Genomic DNA, 16,136 nt, shown 5'->3' on the forward strand with positions numbered 1-16,136 from the left:
AAGGAATTTTTTTCGTTGGTGTGAGCCCCCCACCCCCCCAGGTATGATTCTAACTAGATTTTCTGCAGCACTTTATGGCACTCATGATATCTGCAACATAAATGCAAGGAAGATGAATAGCTGATATAGGATCTTAAGTCGATAATTTGGTTATGGACCAAATAAGTTGGTTGGCTTTTTAACAACCAAATGGTTGTGGGCTCCTAGTGGTATTTCGGTTGTATAGGACCAGCTTTGGACTTTTGGTGTGACAGTTAGTTTGTCGGCCACGCCCTTTTCTAAGTTATTCGAAGTGCCAATTCCAGTTTGATCACCACAAGCCAATAATGGGCACTGGACCCACACCCTACTGGCCTACTCAACCATCATAAAATTCTACTCGTCTTTACCGACTTCTGGTGTGGTTGAAGTTCCTTCCTCCTTTTCATCTGTAGTTTCTTTAGGAACAGCCGCAGTTCTGCTGCATTTGACTTTGCATGGTTGGCTTCAGTTGCCTCAGTGGTTTTAACGGCAGTTGATGGCTCAGGCGCACCTTCAGGTTTCTTGATGGCTGCTCATGAACTTGTATTCCCAATCTTGCAATGCATCAAGCTCAAGTGCACCCAGAACAATGATATATCCGGTCAGATCTCTCTTTAAAAGATTGTAAGTGCTCTGCTTGCATCCTTGCCTGCAAACAACGCATATATCCCACCCAGACGTAAAACATCCTAAGAAAAATTTCAATTCATACCCATTAGTAGAAAAAATAACAACAAAAACAGAAGCCATCAGATGCACAGGCGATCGTTTATTTAGTTGTTAACCTTTAAGTCTATCTAAAGCAAGTGTCTTTGGCAGTTGGCACATACTTCTCCATCTATATTATGCTGGTAGATTACAAAGCAGTTGAGCACTTTAAAATAATTACGTCAGAAAAGAATAAGCTAAATGACCATACTGACACTAGTTAGATAAAAATCTGTTCAAATGTAAGATTCAAAACATATCAATACAAAAACATATATGCCAAGATCATTCACCAAACAATTTGACCATATCACATCAGAATTATTCAGAAATGAAGTAGATTCGACTAAAACTAAATTCCCAGAAAAAAAGTAATAACACGATCAGTAGCAGCTTAAAAAATTTGTGAACCAAAAACGGTCTATATAAACTTCACAGCTACTAAACTCTATCTTCTCCTGTTTTCTTTTTCATAGAGCAGCAATCAAGAACCAATGACAGTGATTTTAAACGAATGGTCTATCGCCTAAAAAAACAAAACAAAAAAAATCATGAATATCAAGTTGTAAACCATAACTTCAATTTAATTTCAACAAAGTAACAGCCGTACACAATTCCGTCTTCTACGAGGTATGGGAAAGTGAAATGTAGACGGACTTACCCATAACCTTCAACTTTTTCGTAATTATGCTTCTTATTTCTACTGTGATAGTAATTAAAAATTAAATTTTGCTACCAGTGGTGGCCGGCCATTGATTTGTTATCCGAAGTGAAGTATCTACCAAGGCTAATGTCATAATGTAACTCCAGTATGAACAACTTGAAGCTGTGTTTGATGTTGGAAAATTAGTTGTTTGGACGCAATATAGCATTTGTTGCTAGCATATAATAATGTTCTAAACGGAGTTGAGATAAATGTGATATCGATGCTCAAAGTTGTGTTATAAGTTAGAGTGTCCCTTGGTGACTTGAAAGGTTGTCCCTTGGTGACTTCAAAGGGTGTCCTTTCATGACTTGAAAGGTTGTCCCTTCGTGACTTCAAAGGTTGTCCTTTCAGGACTCTAAAGGGTGTCTTTTCGTGAATTGAAAGGTTGTCCCTTGATAACTTAAAAGGGTGTCCTTTGGTGATTTGAAAGGGTATCCCTTGATGATTTGAAAGGGTGTCCTTTGGTGACTTGAAAGGGCATCTGGCTTTCTATATAAAGTTAGTTAGTAACCTCATAATCATAATACAATCACAAAAACACACACACACACACAACACTCTGGCTGATCCAGAGCCTTTTGCAACATTCTCTGTCTAACGTTCTCTTGTTGAAGGTATAGTTCCGGGTGCTAGGTGAACTCTGGCAGTACATACTGCTTAGGCTGTTGTACCCTGGGAGACAGATGGGTTCACTTGGGTGGCCCGAAATCTGTTTTAAGGGACCCCTGTTGAGCAGAAATCCCCAACCAACACCTTCTTTCTTTTACTTTAACTTTACTTTATGTATTTCTAAAAGTATTTTCACTTTCTAATTCCTTTTAACTATTGTAATTTTCTTTACTTATTATACTTTATTTTCTATCACTATATATATCATTTTCTTGTTTCAAATTTTTTAGTAGTTTTGTATTGTAATTCGAATAAATATTTCATTTTGTGAACGTTGTTCCTACAGAAAATTAGTTGTTTGGACGCAAATAATATATATCATTTGTTGTTAGCATATAATAATGTCCAAAACGAAGTTGAGATGAATGTGATATCGATGCTCAAAGTTGTGTTATAAGTTAGAGTGTCCCTTGGTGACTTGAAAGGTTGTCCCTTGGTGACTTCAAAGGGTGTCCTTTCATGACTTGAAAGGTTGTCCCTTCGTGACTTCAAAGGTTGTCCTTTCAGGACTCTAAAGGGTGACTTTTCGTGAATTGAAAGGTTGTCCCTTGGTAACTTGAAAGGGTGTTCTTTGGTGATTTGAAAGGGTGTTTTTTGGTAACTTGAAAGGGCATCTGTCTTTCTATATAAAGGAAGTTAGTAACCTCATAATCATAATACAATCACAAAAACACACACACACAACACTCTGGCTAATCCAGAGCCTTTTGCAACATTCTTTGTCTAACGTACTCTTGTTGAAGGTATAGTTTTGGGTGCTAGATGAACTCTGGCAGTACATACTGCTTAGGCTGTTGTACCCTGTGAGACAGATGGGTTCACTTGGGTGGCCTGAAATCTGTTTTAAGGGACCTCTGTTGAACAGAAATCCCCAACCAACACCTTCTTTCTTTTACTTTAACTTCACTTTATGTATTTCTAAAAGTATTTTCACTTTCTAATTCCTTTTAACTATTGTATTTTTCTTTACTTATTGTACTTTATTTTCTATCACTATATATATCCTTTTCTTGTTTCAAATTTCTTAGTAGTTTTATATTGTAATTCGAATATATATGTCATTTTGTGAACGATGTTCCTACATATGATTCTCTAAAGTTTCTTGTGTACACAAATTGTTAAACATGCCATTTATCTTGAGATTACAAGTTGTATATTGACTTTCGCAATCTTAGTTATAAAATTAATGAGAAGGGTATCCGTGTAATGTGGCGGTGATGGTGGAGATGTTGCGTTGGTGACGGGCGGCGACAGCGATGGTAGTAGCAACGGCGGAGGTAGCGGCGTGTGGTGGTGCCGGCAACATGTGGAGGTAGTGGCAGAGGCAAGTAGTATATGTTATTGATGTAAAAGTTTTTAATGTAAATGGAGGTAATGTGATTATTATAAGAATTTATGAGTAAATATTATAAATTAATTTAATTAAAGATATATATATTATATAGAAACAATGTTTAGTTGTCAGATAGTGTATAAACATGAGGATTTTATTATATTTATCCAAAAGATCTGTTTTAAAATGATAATCTAGGTGTTGGTATAAATATTGTGTTCTTAAGTTGCAAAATTATGGCACGTGGTTATATATTAGTTATTCCAAATTGATGAATGTGCCGGAATTGGTATTGTGAAGTTATGAAAGTTGAAAGTAGGGAACTAGGGATGACTGACGAGATCAGGTTTGGACCCGGTCTGGTCTAAGGAAATACCAATAAAAGCAAACCAAGGACCGGACCGAATTTAAGTCGTGTGGACCAAATTTTAGCACACGATATTTTGCTCTCAATGTGATCGCCTATTCTTGTTGCAGACTTCAATCATGCAGTGTAGAAATCCTCAATAGTAGTGGCATATTCAAACCTCTAGGTTACTCTTTTGTGTCTGCCTAGAAGTCTAGAACCATAGCAGTAGACTTAAACCCCATTGACCTAAGTGGTCAAGTGGTTGGTTTCCATGGCACAAAAAGTTGAGAATGTTTTAGTAATAACTAAAAATTTTAAAAAGAAATTAAGGCAATCAGTGACAACAAATAGTTAACAAAGTCTGTTTGGCTGTTTTGAATGATAACCAGCTTACACCCGTAAGAGACCTTCAACATTTTACATGATTCAACAACAATTACATCTTAAATTCATTTCAAGCACCGCTACACTCGTAAACAAAATTAACAAGATTAAAAACCAGAGTAACCTTGATGGAACAATATATAATATACCAGCCAAAACACACAATTAACCCATCAATCATATATAGGTAACTTTTCTTAGAACCCATAAAAACAACAACTGAGTTCGAGCTTATTAACCTCCTAAATCAAGTAGGGGAAGATTAAAATCATTTGACAAACCAAAGCCAAGGTTGGTGACACAAGTAAAATACAAAAAAATTTCCCAGTAAAAAGCAACCATAAAACTTTTACCGTCCCTCACTGTGAACTCACGGGATTTGTTGACTCATCCTTCTTTGGCTCCAACTTCCCACTCTTGGTGACAGCTTCCAAGGTCTTGTAGAACTCCTCAGGTAGCGGACCAGGTCGGTGCAGTGGCACGTGTTTTGGAACTGGTGCATCGTTATGTAATATTTCACATTCATAATCATCGTCTACACCCCATGGGTCCCATTCTGCATTCCAACACAATAAGAATTCAATACCATTTGCATTTGTGGAAGAAAGGTCAAATGACAATTCACTCAGGTAACACATGAAAAAAGAAGACTCATTTCCCATAATTTACAATATTAAAAGACCTTAAAAGTGAATTGAGTTTCTTTTCTATAAATTATTCTAACTAATTCGGGTTAAGTTATTAGCAGTGGCCATGGTTGCAGTAAACTTATACGAGCATCAGAAATAGTAAAAAGAGTTTCCTTCTATCAGGAGCAAAGAATCAAAGTTAAAAAGAAAACAGGTTCAAGAGAGATTAAAATCTATAACTTCAGGAAGAATGGTTGCTGTCTTGCTGACCACTCCTTTTAGAGCATAAATGCAAAATAATAACTAGAAAGCAAACAAGTGTTCATCACACAAACACTGACACACAATCACCCTACATCCAAAGATTGTTTTTGTTCCTAGTGTTTAATTATATCTGGTGAATTAGTATATAAGCAAAAGCAAAACTGTGTATAGCCAGGTGGGTTAAGAATGGGTCAATTCGGCTATGTTTCATCTCCAATCTGTCAAATGGGCAGAATTTAGCGATCAACTACAAAGGAAATGTGTCAAACAGGCCGATGGTTGTCCAAGTGTATTCTAATGCATAAAACCTTCTACATCATTTTATTCGATACATTAGATTATTAAAGCTTTTGTGATAATATCTGACACAATCTTTCAACAAAAAAAAAAGATATTGTAATAACTAAACACAATAACTAAAATTAAGAAGGTATGAAATACGGAGAGAAAGTGTTTTGGGTCAATCCAACCCAGGCCAAATCAAGATTTCCGGTTTTGACCCATTACCCATTCTGTTATTCTAACTGTAACTAACAAAAGCATACCCTTTCATTCTCACTTTATCTAATTTCCATCACACTAAACAACCAAATTCAGATGAATGGACAAAACTTTATGCAAATAAGTTCCAAAATCTACCTTAATCGCATATCAAAAGGCTGCCAATAAGAGTGTATCAGACTTTAGATGTCTAATCCATGCGGAACACTTCAATATGAAAAACAAAAAGTTTATAAAATAACTTTACATTCAGATCTTTAAACTACAAAAAGTATAAGTTCACAATACTCCAAAGAGTACCATTCTGAGAAAAATGGGATTAAGGGAATCTATGAGGATTGACAGAAGTGTAATATAACCAAAACAGTTCAGACACTCAACAAGACCCCAAAACTCAGAATCGTCACGTTATAAGTTCACAATATATGTCAAATATAGATACTAAAGTTTTCACACCCACATACCAAAGATAACTGACATAGAAAAGCAGTTTGTAGCTTTTACTACACTTTCAGCCATTCAATTCACCTAGTAGTTGTTGGATCAGTAACAAAAATGAGGTCACATTGGCGTCAGAAATCACTATGGGTATGGATTTAATAACAGGGTGGAATAGGAATATTAATCAATTATACCCTCTTTAGAATGTATGACAAAGAAGCCCAACTTTGAGGTATCATTATTAACTTTGGATTGCATACCTTCAAACCAGACACCATCTATCATCTCAATTCTCATTACCGAATCCCAAACTGTAGACCTTAACACCAACCTAAAGATCAAATGCAAAGCGAACAGAAAATTGCTTGACACTACAAAATAGCAAGATATACAAAAAACAGATACCAGTTTTCAACTCTGACCCAAAAGAAGAGGGTTAATGATCAATAAAATGCATGCTTGACATATAAGAGTGACACCCCGTGAAAAGAGGACCAAACTTAGGGTTCTGAAATTATACACCCACATCAAAATTATTCAAAGGCGGTACCAACAACCAGTGGAAGAGTGAAAGGAGACCCTATTTTTCATCACAGACCCTATTTTTGGAGTACATATACCCAGAAAGCAGGATCATGGATACCATGAAAACACAATAGAAGAAAATTGTCAGTATAATACAGACATTAAACTGTTCATACTCCATATAAGCTTTCAATCCTTACCTTCTCACAAGAGTCAACATATCATACTTTGTCCCACAAACATGCGGGTATATCAAAGTCTCAAAGAGTGAAAGGAAAAAAAAACACTAGTCAACAAACATATATCCTTTTTTCACAAAGAATAGTTCCCTTATTAAAAAAAAAGAGATTACCATGGCTTACGAAAAAGAGGAAGTACGAAACCGCTAGGTAGTGCATACGTCAAGTGCGTATAGCCTTACTGTGTACGTTTCAACTCGTTTAAAGGTAAAAAGCACTTTTTTTAAAGCCGGGCACAGCTTTTAAGCCATAAGCTCCCACTTATTAACTCCAAATCCACTTCCAATCCAAAACCCGAAGATCGTAAACACTAACGAAAAATCAAATTTACATGCCTAGTAACACTTACCTATTCCCTTTCCTTTCAGCTAGCTAAAAAACAACACTAAATCCATCTACATTTCTTCAAACCCTAAAAGCATCTCTCTCTTTTACCTTAACAGGTTTACACGATTCACCTCTCGTGTTGGCGGTCAAACAGGTCAATGCAGCAAGACCAATAATAGGTCGTTTATCCATCAATAAAAACCCAACAATTAATCACATTTCAACAAGCATATATATATACACACACACAACATATATACATTTCAAATACTTCAAAAACATTAAAAATTAGAAAACTTTTTATAAAAGAAATATAGTAAAAACTAACCAATCATCTTATCCAACAATTAATCACATTTCAACAAGCATATATATACACACACACGCACACACACAGAACATACATACATTTCAAATACTTCAAAAAACATTAAAAAGTAAAGAACTTTAAGAAAAGCAAAACTAACCGATCATTTTATCAATAAGTTTAAGTTCATCCTGAGCCTCTTCAATCAATTCCTCAACTTGACCGCAGCCGAGCCGCTTTTCGATAGCTTCCCAGTCTTGTTCCTCTTCACAGACAGTGAGTCTGTGGCGCGTGAAGCTTTCGACAGCTTTACGATAACCTTCGTCTTCAGGAACACGCTTGATCTCGGTTAGGGTTTTGTTGTATAGACCGATTAAGACTTCACGCGCGTTTGGAACAACCTCAAGACCCACGATCCCTGTTGTCTCTTTCACTTTTGACATCATCATTAGTGATGATGCCCGTGCGAATTTCCGCAGAAACATTTTGGGTGCGACCTGCGACTGTGTCTGTTTGTGTGTTTGTGCCGTCTATCTGGGATTCTGGGTGGATTCACGGTGTGTGGGAGTGTTTAGTTAAAGTTATATATATGGAGGGGACTAAAATGTAACTAACACTATGTTTTCAAGTATCTTAGAATGCATTTCCGTGTTTTTATTAAAAGAAAAAAATTGTACAAGATTGGATAGTGGAAGAAATGATAGAAGATTACATTTATAAAAGCTATTTTTGAGTTTGAAAGGAAAGTGAAAGAAAAATAATCTAAATAATCAGAACCACCACCGGAAACCTGCAACCACCCCTTCCACTAGGGGTGAGCAAAAATCAAACCAAAAACCGAAAAAACCAAAAAAACCAAACCAAAATAACCGAACCGCTTAAAAACGAAACCCAATGGTTTTGATTTTTCAAAAATCGAATTTTTTCGGTTTGGTTTGGTTTTCATTATATAACCACACTTAAATAACCGAACTGAACCGTATGATAAAAACTGAACCGAACCATGTGATTAAAACCGAACCGAAGTTGTACATTCAATATAGACGATGGATATTAGATATTTAGTTGTTATTCTCTGCTCATATTCCAATGTCATTAGTAATTTACTATTATTAATATTTGGGAAGCTTATTAGTACCATTGATTTTTATTATTGTACCATTTATTACTACCAAAAAAGCAGACAATACAAGTATAATATACACATAACTGTTAGATCAATAAAAAGTTTTGGTACGATAATATTTAGGTTTACTAGTATTACTATTCCCCTTTCCCATGGATTTTCATTTTTCTAGGGAAAAATCTTCAGAGCAGATTCTTTCACCGATTGAGTTCTCTTCTTCAATTTATGTCACTTCAAGATTACAATATATATATAGTTTATATATACCTTGATTATGTCACTTCAAAATCATATATCACTTTCAATACTCTGCATCAAAATCCTCTCTTGTTCAAGATACAGATCTGCTTCAGGTATGATTCTTTGTATCAAATATTCATATTCTTTAATATATATATATATACATCACGTTTGATGATTACAGTATTGTATTTTTATATATGTGATGACTATTTTTTTAGCATAAAAAAATCCATTTTTTTACATAAATTAGATTGTCTGGTAGTGATAATAATTGTTAGATGGATATAAAGTACTTTTATTTTTTTATATATGTGATTCTGACTTCTGAGTTAGCCTTAATTCTTTATCCTCTTTTATATGTGAATTCGTAGCCTCATATCTTTATTGTATTACAAGTATCATGTATATCTAAAATATGAACTAGGAAGCACAACTAGATTGGAGGGCTTTTTATTTTTTGTTTTTATCATTATAGTCTATAGATGATACTTGTATTATTATTAGTATTTGGAGGAACTTTTATTCATTCTTTAAGAAAGTCATATATTGTTTCATTATTTGTTTTTTTTATAGATGGAAGCAATGGATAACCAAAATATTGATGAACACTGGTGAAGGACACGTTGATGAGAAGAAAGGAAATCATGGTCCGAGGTCATGGGTGTGGAAACATTTTGATTATGAAAAGGGGGCGATTCAAGTGCAATGTCCATATTGTAAGCATGTTCTTGCTGCTAATTCAAAAAAAAAATGGTACAGGTTCCTTGATAAATCATTTGAAAAATGTATGCAAAACATCACCGGTTTACAAAAAAGAAGATTTAAAGAAGCAAGCTACTTTGAAGTTCAAACCTGGAGCAGGTTTGGTTAATCACTCTTTTAGCCAAGAAAAATGCAGAGAGTTGGTAGCCCGCATGTGTATCAAAGATAATCAGCCATTTAGCATTGTTGATGATAAGGGGTTTAGGGAGTACACGTGGGGATTGAATCCCAGCTTCAAAATTCCGTCTAGGTGGACGGTTGCTAAAGATTGTATTTCTATATACAAAGAAGAGGCCAACAAACTCAAAGATCTTTTGAAAGACCAAACCGTGTCTCTTACTACAGACACTTGGACTTCAGTCCAAAACTATAACTATATGTGTCTTACAGCTCATTGGATCGATGATAGTTGGGTGCTAAGAAAGAAGATACTTAACTTTTGCCAAATACCAAATCATAAAGGCAGCACAATTGGAAAGGTAGTTTATAGTTGCTTAAGAAAATGGGGTATCAATCGAGTTTTGACAGTTACCGTCGATAATGCTTTATCAAACGATGGGGCTATTAATATTTAGCTACCATGCTCAAAGGGCCTCATGCTATCTTAGATTGCAAATATTTGCATTTAAGATGTTGTGCACATATAATAAATCTTGTTGTGAGGGATGGTTTAGATGAACAGTTTCAGTCTATTGCTAGGATTCGTAATGCAGTGAGGTATGTAAGATCTTCTTGTACTAGATATGACAACTTCACAGAATGTGTTCAAAAGTTGGAAATTTCTTGTAAGAGAAAACCATGCCTTGATGTTGAGACAAGATGGAACTCTACCTATCATATGTTGGAAATAGCCGAGAAGTATGAGGTTGCGTTTAATAGGTATTTTTTAAATTCTGCTTTACGCTTTATATGATAGGTATTTTACATTAATATGATATGATGTCCGTTTGTTATCTCGCAGGCTTTCATCCGTTGATTTCAATTATCGATCTTACTTTCGAGGTAGTGTCGAGGATGATGGTGAGGAAAGTACTAGAAAAAGGAAGAGGGGTGACCGAGTTGCAGGGGCACCTAAAGTAGAGGATTGGGAAACTGCTCGGTATTTTATAGACTTTTTAAAACTTTTCTATGATGCTACAAAGACTTTTTCGGGGACAAAATATGTGACCTCAAATCTGTTTTTTAGTGAGTTTGTCACAATGAATAAAGCTATTTCTAAAATGTGTTCAAGCAAAGATGAGAAAAAGAAAAAAATGGCTTTGTCAATGAAAGCAAAATATGAAAAATATTGGGATAATATTGATAACACCAATTATTTGTTGTATGTTGCACTTGTTTTAGATCCAAGAAACAAAAAAATGTATCTTGAGTATAATTTGGAAAAAATCTTTGGTAAGAATTCCCCTAAAGTTAATGAAATTGTAACTCGGGTAACCACCACGTTAGATGATTTGTATGATCACTATAAGTTGAAAGAGGATGGTGTAAGTGTTGGTTCGTCTAATGTGTGTGAAACTGGTGTGGAATCAGATGAGGATGATGATTATGAAAAATATCTGGAAGAAAGAGGGCAGGGGATGAATAAAAAAGAAGTGGAGATTTATTTGAGTGATGGTATGGAAAAAAGGGATGATAAACTTGATGTTTTGAACTGGTGGAAAATGAATTCAGTGAAGTTTCCAATACTCTCAAAAGTCATGTTCAAAAGTCAAGTTTCTAATATATTCTTCTATGTATCTAATACTTAGAATATCCACGTATCCTAGATCTTTTCTATGTATCTGATACTTTTGAAAGGGTTATTAGAATATATTTGTTGATCTGACATCATGAGTCATGTTCACTTAGCTGGTCAATTCAGAATTAGTTGATTTCTAAAATCATTGATAACATGGCAGATTGTAAGTTCAGTTCATATTGTAGCTCGCCTCATATTTTGGGTTTTGATCAACCTATGTTTGATTCAACTTTCATTTGCTCTATCACTAGGCACTAGTTAATTCTATGTATCCAATACTTTTTAAAGCTCTAAGGCTCTGTATCTTCTCATGTTGCAGGTTAGTTGATGAACCGGATTGAATTTTTGAACTTCTGAGTTGATGAACCTGATCGTCCTCAGCCGGCCAGCCTATCATTTTATCTATTTATATATCTGTTATTCTATTTTTCGTTATTGGCATTGTAGTTTCTGTAAACCTTGACTTTTGTGGACCTCTTTGATGGATTTTGATGTGTTTTTTTTAAAACTGATAATGAATGAATTGTTATTGAAGTATCAAGTTCTATGCCCAAGTAGGCCCAACGGCTTAATTCGGTTAAAAACCGAAAAAACCATAAACCGAACCGAAATTAGATGAAACCGAAAAAACCAAAACCCAATGGTTTTGATTTTTTAAAAACGAATTGATTCGGTTTGGTTTTCAGTTTTAGCCCAAAACCGACCCAAACCGAACCGTTCTCACCCCTACCTTCCATCCACTCACCACCAGAAACCTGCAACCACTACCTACAACCACCACCGGAAACCTGCAACCACCACCTACAACCAACCCTTCCACCCAACCACCACCGGAAACCTGCAATCACCCCTTCCACGAGTTTCCTTCCAAATCAGGCCAAAATGGTCAGAAAACTTTTAGAGGAAAAAACTTTGATTTTTCCTTTCCTTTTTCTTTTGGAAAAAAAACTCAAGAATGTAAAAATTCTTATCTTTCCTTTTCTTTTCCTTTGGAAAAAAAGCTGAAGAATGAAGCCTTAGACTAAGAGGAGTGGGAAGAAGGGGAGGAGGGGGCGACTTGTGCCATGTGGCATGGGGGGTAAAAATAGTTGCCCCTCAAAAAAGTTGGAAATGAGTGAGTTTTTAAGTAGGGGGCGACTTGTGCCATGTGACAATGGTAATGATTGATTTAATTTTATTTTTGATTTTTTTAAAACTTTGTTATAATTAAAAAGTGATATATATATATTTTAAACATAAACAAATTTATTAAACATAATTAAAATTGCTACTAGTTAATCATAAAAATAACAAAGTTCTTAAAATAAAAAAGTTCATAAAAATAACAAACTAATTAAACATAAAAACTAATCAAGACGAATATTTTTCACAAAGTGCTTGTTTTTTGCGTTTGATGATGCTTCGCTCAGGCTCTTCAAGGTGGGAATAGTCGATACCCAAAAATTTCCAATCGCGGTCTTCTTCCATGATCTTAACTTTTTTTTTTCCTTCAACTCAATTTTCTTCGAGCTCATATCAAACAACTTATCCAACTTTTTCGCTATTCCTTCAAACGTATCCATATACTTACCCTTTCCTTTCCCCTTGTCTCCCGAGCTCGACCCTCCTTACCCTCTCGACGCTTTTTTTGATGTGTCCCTACCAATCGGTCGTTCTTGATACACCGGCTCCTCATCATTATCACCCAACTCTTCAAACGAGTTAAGGTCAAAGTTGACCCTAGCATCCGACCCTTGACTAGCCACTAGATCGGTGGATGATGAAGTCTTCGACCTTTTGGCCGTGGGTTGACTGAGATTGGTCCTCACAGTGCTTTTGTCCACGAGATAAAACTTCGAACTATACCTATATATATATATTTAAAAGATAATTACACATAATAAAAAGTAATATATATATAAATATATATATATATATATATATATTAAACTTAATTAAAAGTAATATATATATATATATATATTAAACATAATTAAACTTAATAAAAAGTAATATATATACCTAATTTTGCTCCAAATTGATAAATACGGAAATGGCTTGCGATAAGTTCCTTCATACTCTTCGTTAGCCTTTATAACACGGTCTAAATCGTTTTCCCCACTTGCATGACCGATTCGAATATAGATTTGGTTGAAGTTTTGAATAATTAGACGTATCTTCCTCCATTTCGCACTCATAGCTTCGGGGTCACGGTAATCTTTCAGCTTTTCTTCTAATGTCGCCAAAGCCTCCGTTATTCGTGACCAATATACCCCTTTTTTTTGATAATTTCCTACAACAAAAAACCAAACACAAATAATATTTCAAAAAAAAACTGTTTTTTTTTTTAAAAAAAACTCGGCTCTGTTTTTTTTTTTTTTAAAACTCGGCTGTTTTTTTTTTTTAAAAAAAAAACTGTTTTTCTTTTAAAAAAAAAAAACCGAAACAGATTTAAAAAAAAACTAAAACAGTTTTTGTTTTATAAAAAAAATGAAACAGATTTAAAAAAAAAATGTTTTAACACATTTAAAAAAAAAAATTACTAAAACAGTTTTTTTTTTAAATATACCGAAACAGGTTTTAAAAAAAATGGACATATATTTAAAAAAATATATATATACTAATATGCGTAAAAAGAAAAATACCACATTCCGGGTCTTCGGTCACCGATAGCCAAGCCGTAGCTAAATTCATTTCTTCCGGCGGTAACCATATTTGTTGGACATTTCTTGGTTGTGGTTCGTCTTCGCCGGCCACCTTTTTCCTATGCCGCCTTGGTTTTGATGGTTGAGGGGGTGGTTTGTGTCTCTTGAACAATATCATCATCTTGAGAATCTTCTGTCGGTGGTGGAGTATCAACTAGCCTTAGACGATCAAAAAAAGAACAGAACCGGGAGTGTTTTGTTGGCTAGAGGACCCACCAAAAGTTTCATGTTGGCTCGAACCACCCATACCCATACCCGGACCCATACCCATAACCGAACCCATACCCATACCCATGCCCATACCCATACCCATTTGTTGATTTGTGGACAAATGTTGAATCAATTGAAAAAGTTGTGGGTTGTTGAGTAAACTAACGTTGTTCATCATATCGGGTTGTTGATTTGGGTTGTTTGGACGTTGAGTACGATTACCCGGGTTAAAAGGATTGTTGTTAAAGTTGTTGGGAAACATTTTAGATAAAAAATGAAGAAGATGGAAGGATAAAAAATGAAAAAGAAAGGTGTGTGTGTGAAATGTAAAACAGAAAAATGAATGGAAAAGAGGTAAAGTAATAAAAAAAAAGGGAAGTTTTTTTTTTTTAAATGCTAGTCAAAACTAGCCGGTGGGGTATTAAAGCGCCTCAGTCAACGTGTAGGTCAAAGGGGAGGAGGGCGAGCCAGCTGGGTCGGGCGAGATGGGTGTCGGCCGAAGGGGTGGTGTGCGGGGTGACGGTGGGAGACAAAGGGTGACGGTCGGTGGGAGTTGGTTCCACTCCGTTTAGTTTTAGATTTTAAATTACGGTTTTTTCGTACATTGTTGTTGTTGTTGACTATTGAGGTATGAGGAAGTTAACATGTAAATTATATTGTCTTTACTTAACATTTAGGTATTTTTAAGTTCTATCATATTAAAAAAAAAAGAGGGTATATCTCTTGAGATAAAAACTTTGACCACTTGATCAAATAAGGTTGATATTTTTAAAATTTGTGTTTTTAAATAACGAGTTAGTAATTAGTAGTTAATAGTTAGCATTCAAGACACTATAATGACATCCAAATGAGATTGATATTACTTTATTTTTTGTGCAAATAACTATTTTGTGTATAAATCAAAAACAAAAACTCTTGTTAAAACTACAAGTGTTCGTGATAAGTTAATCGGATAATTTTAGTAAACGGATACTTTCGGTTTGTCATTTCTTTGAACAAAACCATTCATTTAATCGATTATTTTGTATCTTTTGTGAATATAGAAAGATTGCATACCTCACAACAAGAGGTGCAAGAAATATATAGTCGTGAACTAATAAATACACAGGAGATGAATAGTTACAATAAATACAATATAAACAATCTAGAATAATCTATAGTTTATTAACATCCTCCCTCAAGCTAAGCGGTGGCGGACGAACGCAAAGCCGATCCCGAAAGTGTTCGAATTGAGACCGAGGAAGGCTCTTGGTAAAGATATCCGCAACCTGTAGCTTGGATGGTATAAAAACAGTGTGAAGGCGACCTGATGTAACAAGTTCACGAACAAAGTGATAGTCAAGATCAATATGTTTGGCCTGTTTGTGAGAGACGGGATTTTGCGTCAAGAAGATAGCACTTTTATTGTCACAAAACAAAGTTGGTGTTTCTGTTGAGAAGTGATGTGTAATTTGAGTGTATAATTTGTTGAATCGTTTTACTCGTAAAAATCACCCAAATTTTAAATTTATAAAATAAGGATATACTATAGTTATATTACACACGGGGCAGTGTACCCTGCCGCGTATAGTATAGCTAGTAGTAAGTCCAGGATCGTCCACAGGGAATTAGTATTAGTAGTAAATAAAACTATTAAAGTTAATCTAAAAAGAAAGTGTAAAATTGGGGGTTGTGACCGAGTTGTCACATTGCTTAACAAACTACAAGTGATCTTTTGAAAGCTTTTAAATGACTAAAAAGGAAATTTTGGCGTAAGAGGAGCGAAGGATAAATCTTAAGGTCATTACAACCTAAAAATAGTTTTTAACTATTTTTAACGGAAAGAATTTGTTTGATTTTTAGAACTAGAAAATGTTTTCAACCCCCAGTTTATAATCGGACTGTCACTATCCGATTAGTAAACTAGTAATTGGAAATGACTAACATTTTTTAAGACCATTTGGGAATTTGGGAATTCTCGTCTAGACCAT

General features: G+C 34.9%; 2 protein-coding genes and 1 long non-coding RNA gene across 3 annotated transcripts; 1 reads left to right on the top strand and 2 right to left on the bottom strand.

Moving 5' to 3' along the window:
* Positions 1-949: 949 nt before the first annotated feature.
* LOC122584378 lies at positions 950-1,620 on the bottom strand. The gene is made up of 2 exons (XR_006321495.1): positions 1,391-1,620; positions 950-1,255 (listed from the first exon to the last, which is right to left on the bottom strand). It is a non-coding gene; the product is annotated as an uncharacterized LOC122584378 (long non-coding RNA).
* A 2,715-nt stretch (positions 1,621-4,335) lies between these two features.
* LOC122609573 (probable NADH dehydrogenase [ubiquinone] 1 alpha subcomplex subunit 5, mitochondrial) lies at positions 4,336-8,013 on the bottom strand. The gene is made up of 2 exons (XM_043782604.1): positions 7,564-8,013; positions 4,336-4,726 (listed from the first exon to the last, which is right to left on the bottom strand). The coding sequence occupies exons 1-2, from the start codon at positions 7,886-7,888 to the stop codon at positions 4,530-4,532; spliced, it is 522 nt and encodes a 173-aa protein (XP_043638539.1). The 5' UTR covers positions 7,889-8,013; the 3' UTR covers positions 4,336-4,529.
* Positions 8,014-8,696: 683 nt separating this feature from the next.
* On the top strand, positions 8,697-11,809 carry LOC122605770 (zinc finger BED domain-containing protein RICESLEEPER 2-like). The gene is made up of 4 exons (XM_043778728.1): positions 8,697-8,882; positions 9,346-10,413; positions 10,496-10,633; positions 11,592-11,809. Exons 2-4 carry the CDS (start codon positions 10,115-10,117, stop codon positions 11,611-11,613), a joined length of 459 nt encoding a protein of 152 aa, XP_043634663.1. The 5' UTR covers positions 8,697-8,882; positions 9,346-10,114; the 3' UTR covers positions 11,614-11,809.
* Positions 11,810-16,136: the final 4,327 nt, after the last annotated feature.

The sequence above is a fragment of the Erigeron canadensis genome, chromosome 1 (assembly GCF_010389155.1).
Source record: "Erigeron canadensis isolate Cc75 chromosome 1, C_canadensis_v1, whole genome shotgun sequence".
Classification (NCBI taxonomy): domain Eukaryota; kingdom Viridiplantae; phylum Streptophyta; class Magnoliopsida; order Asterales; family Asteraceae; genus Erigeron; species Erigeron canadensis.

What these genes read in the sequence shown, in the direction of transcription:
- LOC122609573 (XM_043782604.1), bottom strand. Translation starts at nt 7,888, where the DNA reads ATGTTTCTGCGGAAATTCGCACGGGCATCATCACTAATGATGATGTCA. An exon ending in ACTTATTGATAAAATGATCG is followed by an intron (nt 4,727 to 7,563) that starts GTTAGTTTTGCT and finishes GTTGGAATGCAG; the next exon opens with AATGGGACCCATGGGGTGTA.
- LOC122605770 (XM_043778728.1), top strand. Translation starts at nt 10,115, where the DNA reads ATGCTCAAAGGGCCTCATGCTATCTTAGATTGCAAATATTTGCATTTA. An exon ending in TATGAGGTTGCGTTTAATAG is followed by an intron (nt 10,414 to 10,495) that starts GTATTTTTTAAA and finishes GTTATCTCGCAG; the next exon opens with GCTTTCATCCGTTGATTTCA. An exon ending in GAGGATTGGGAAACTGCTCG is followed by an intron (nt 10,634 to 11,591) that starts GTATTTTATAGA and finishes CTCATGTTGCAG; the next exon opens with GTTAGTTGATGAACCGGATT.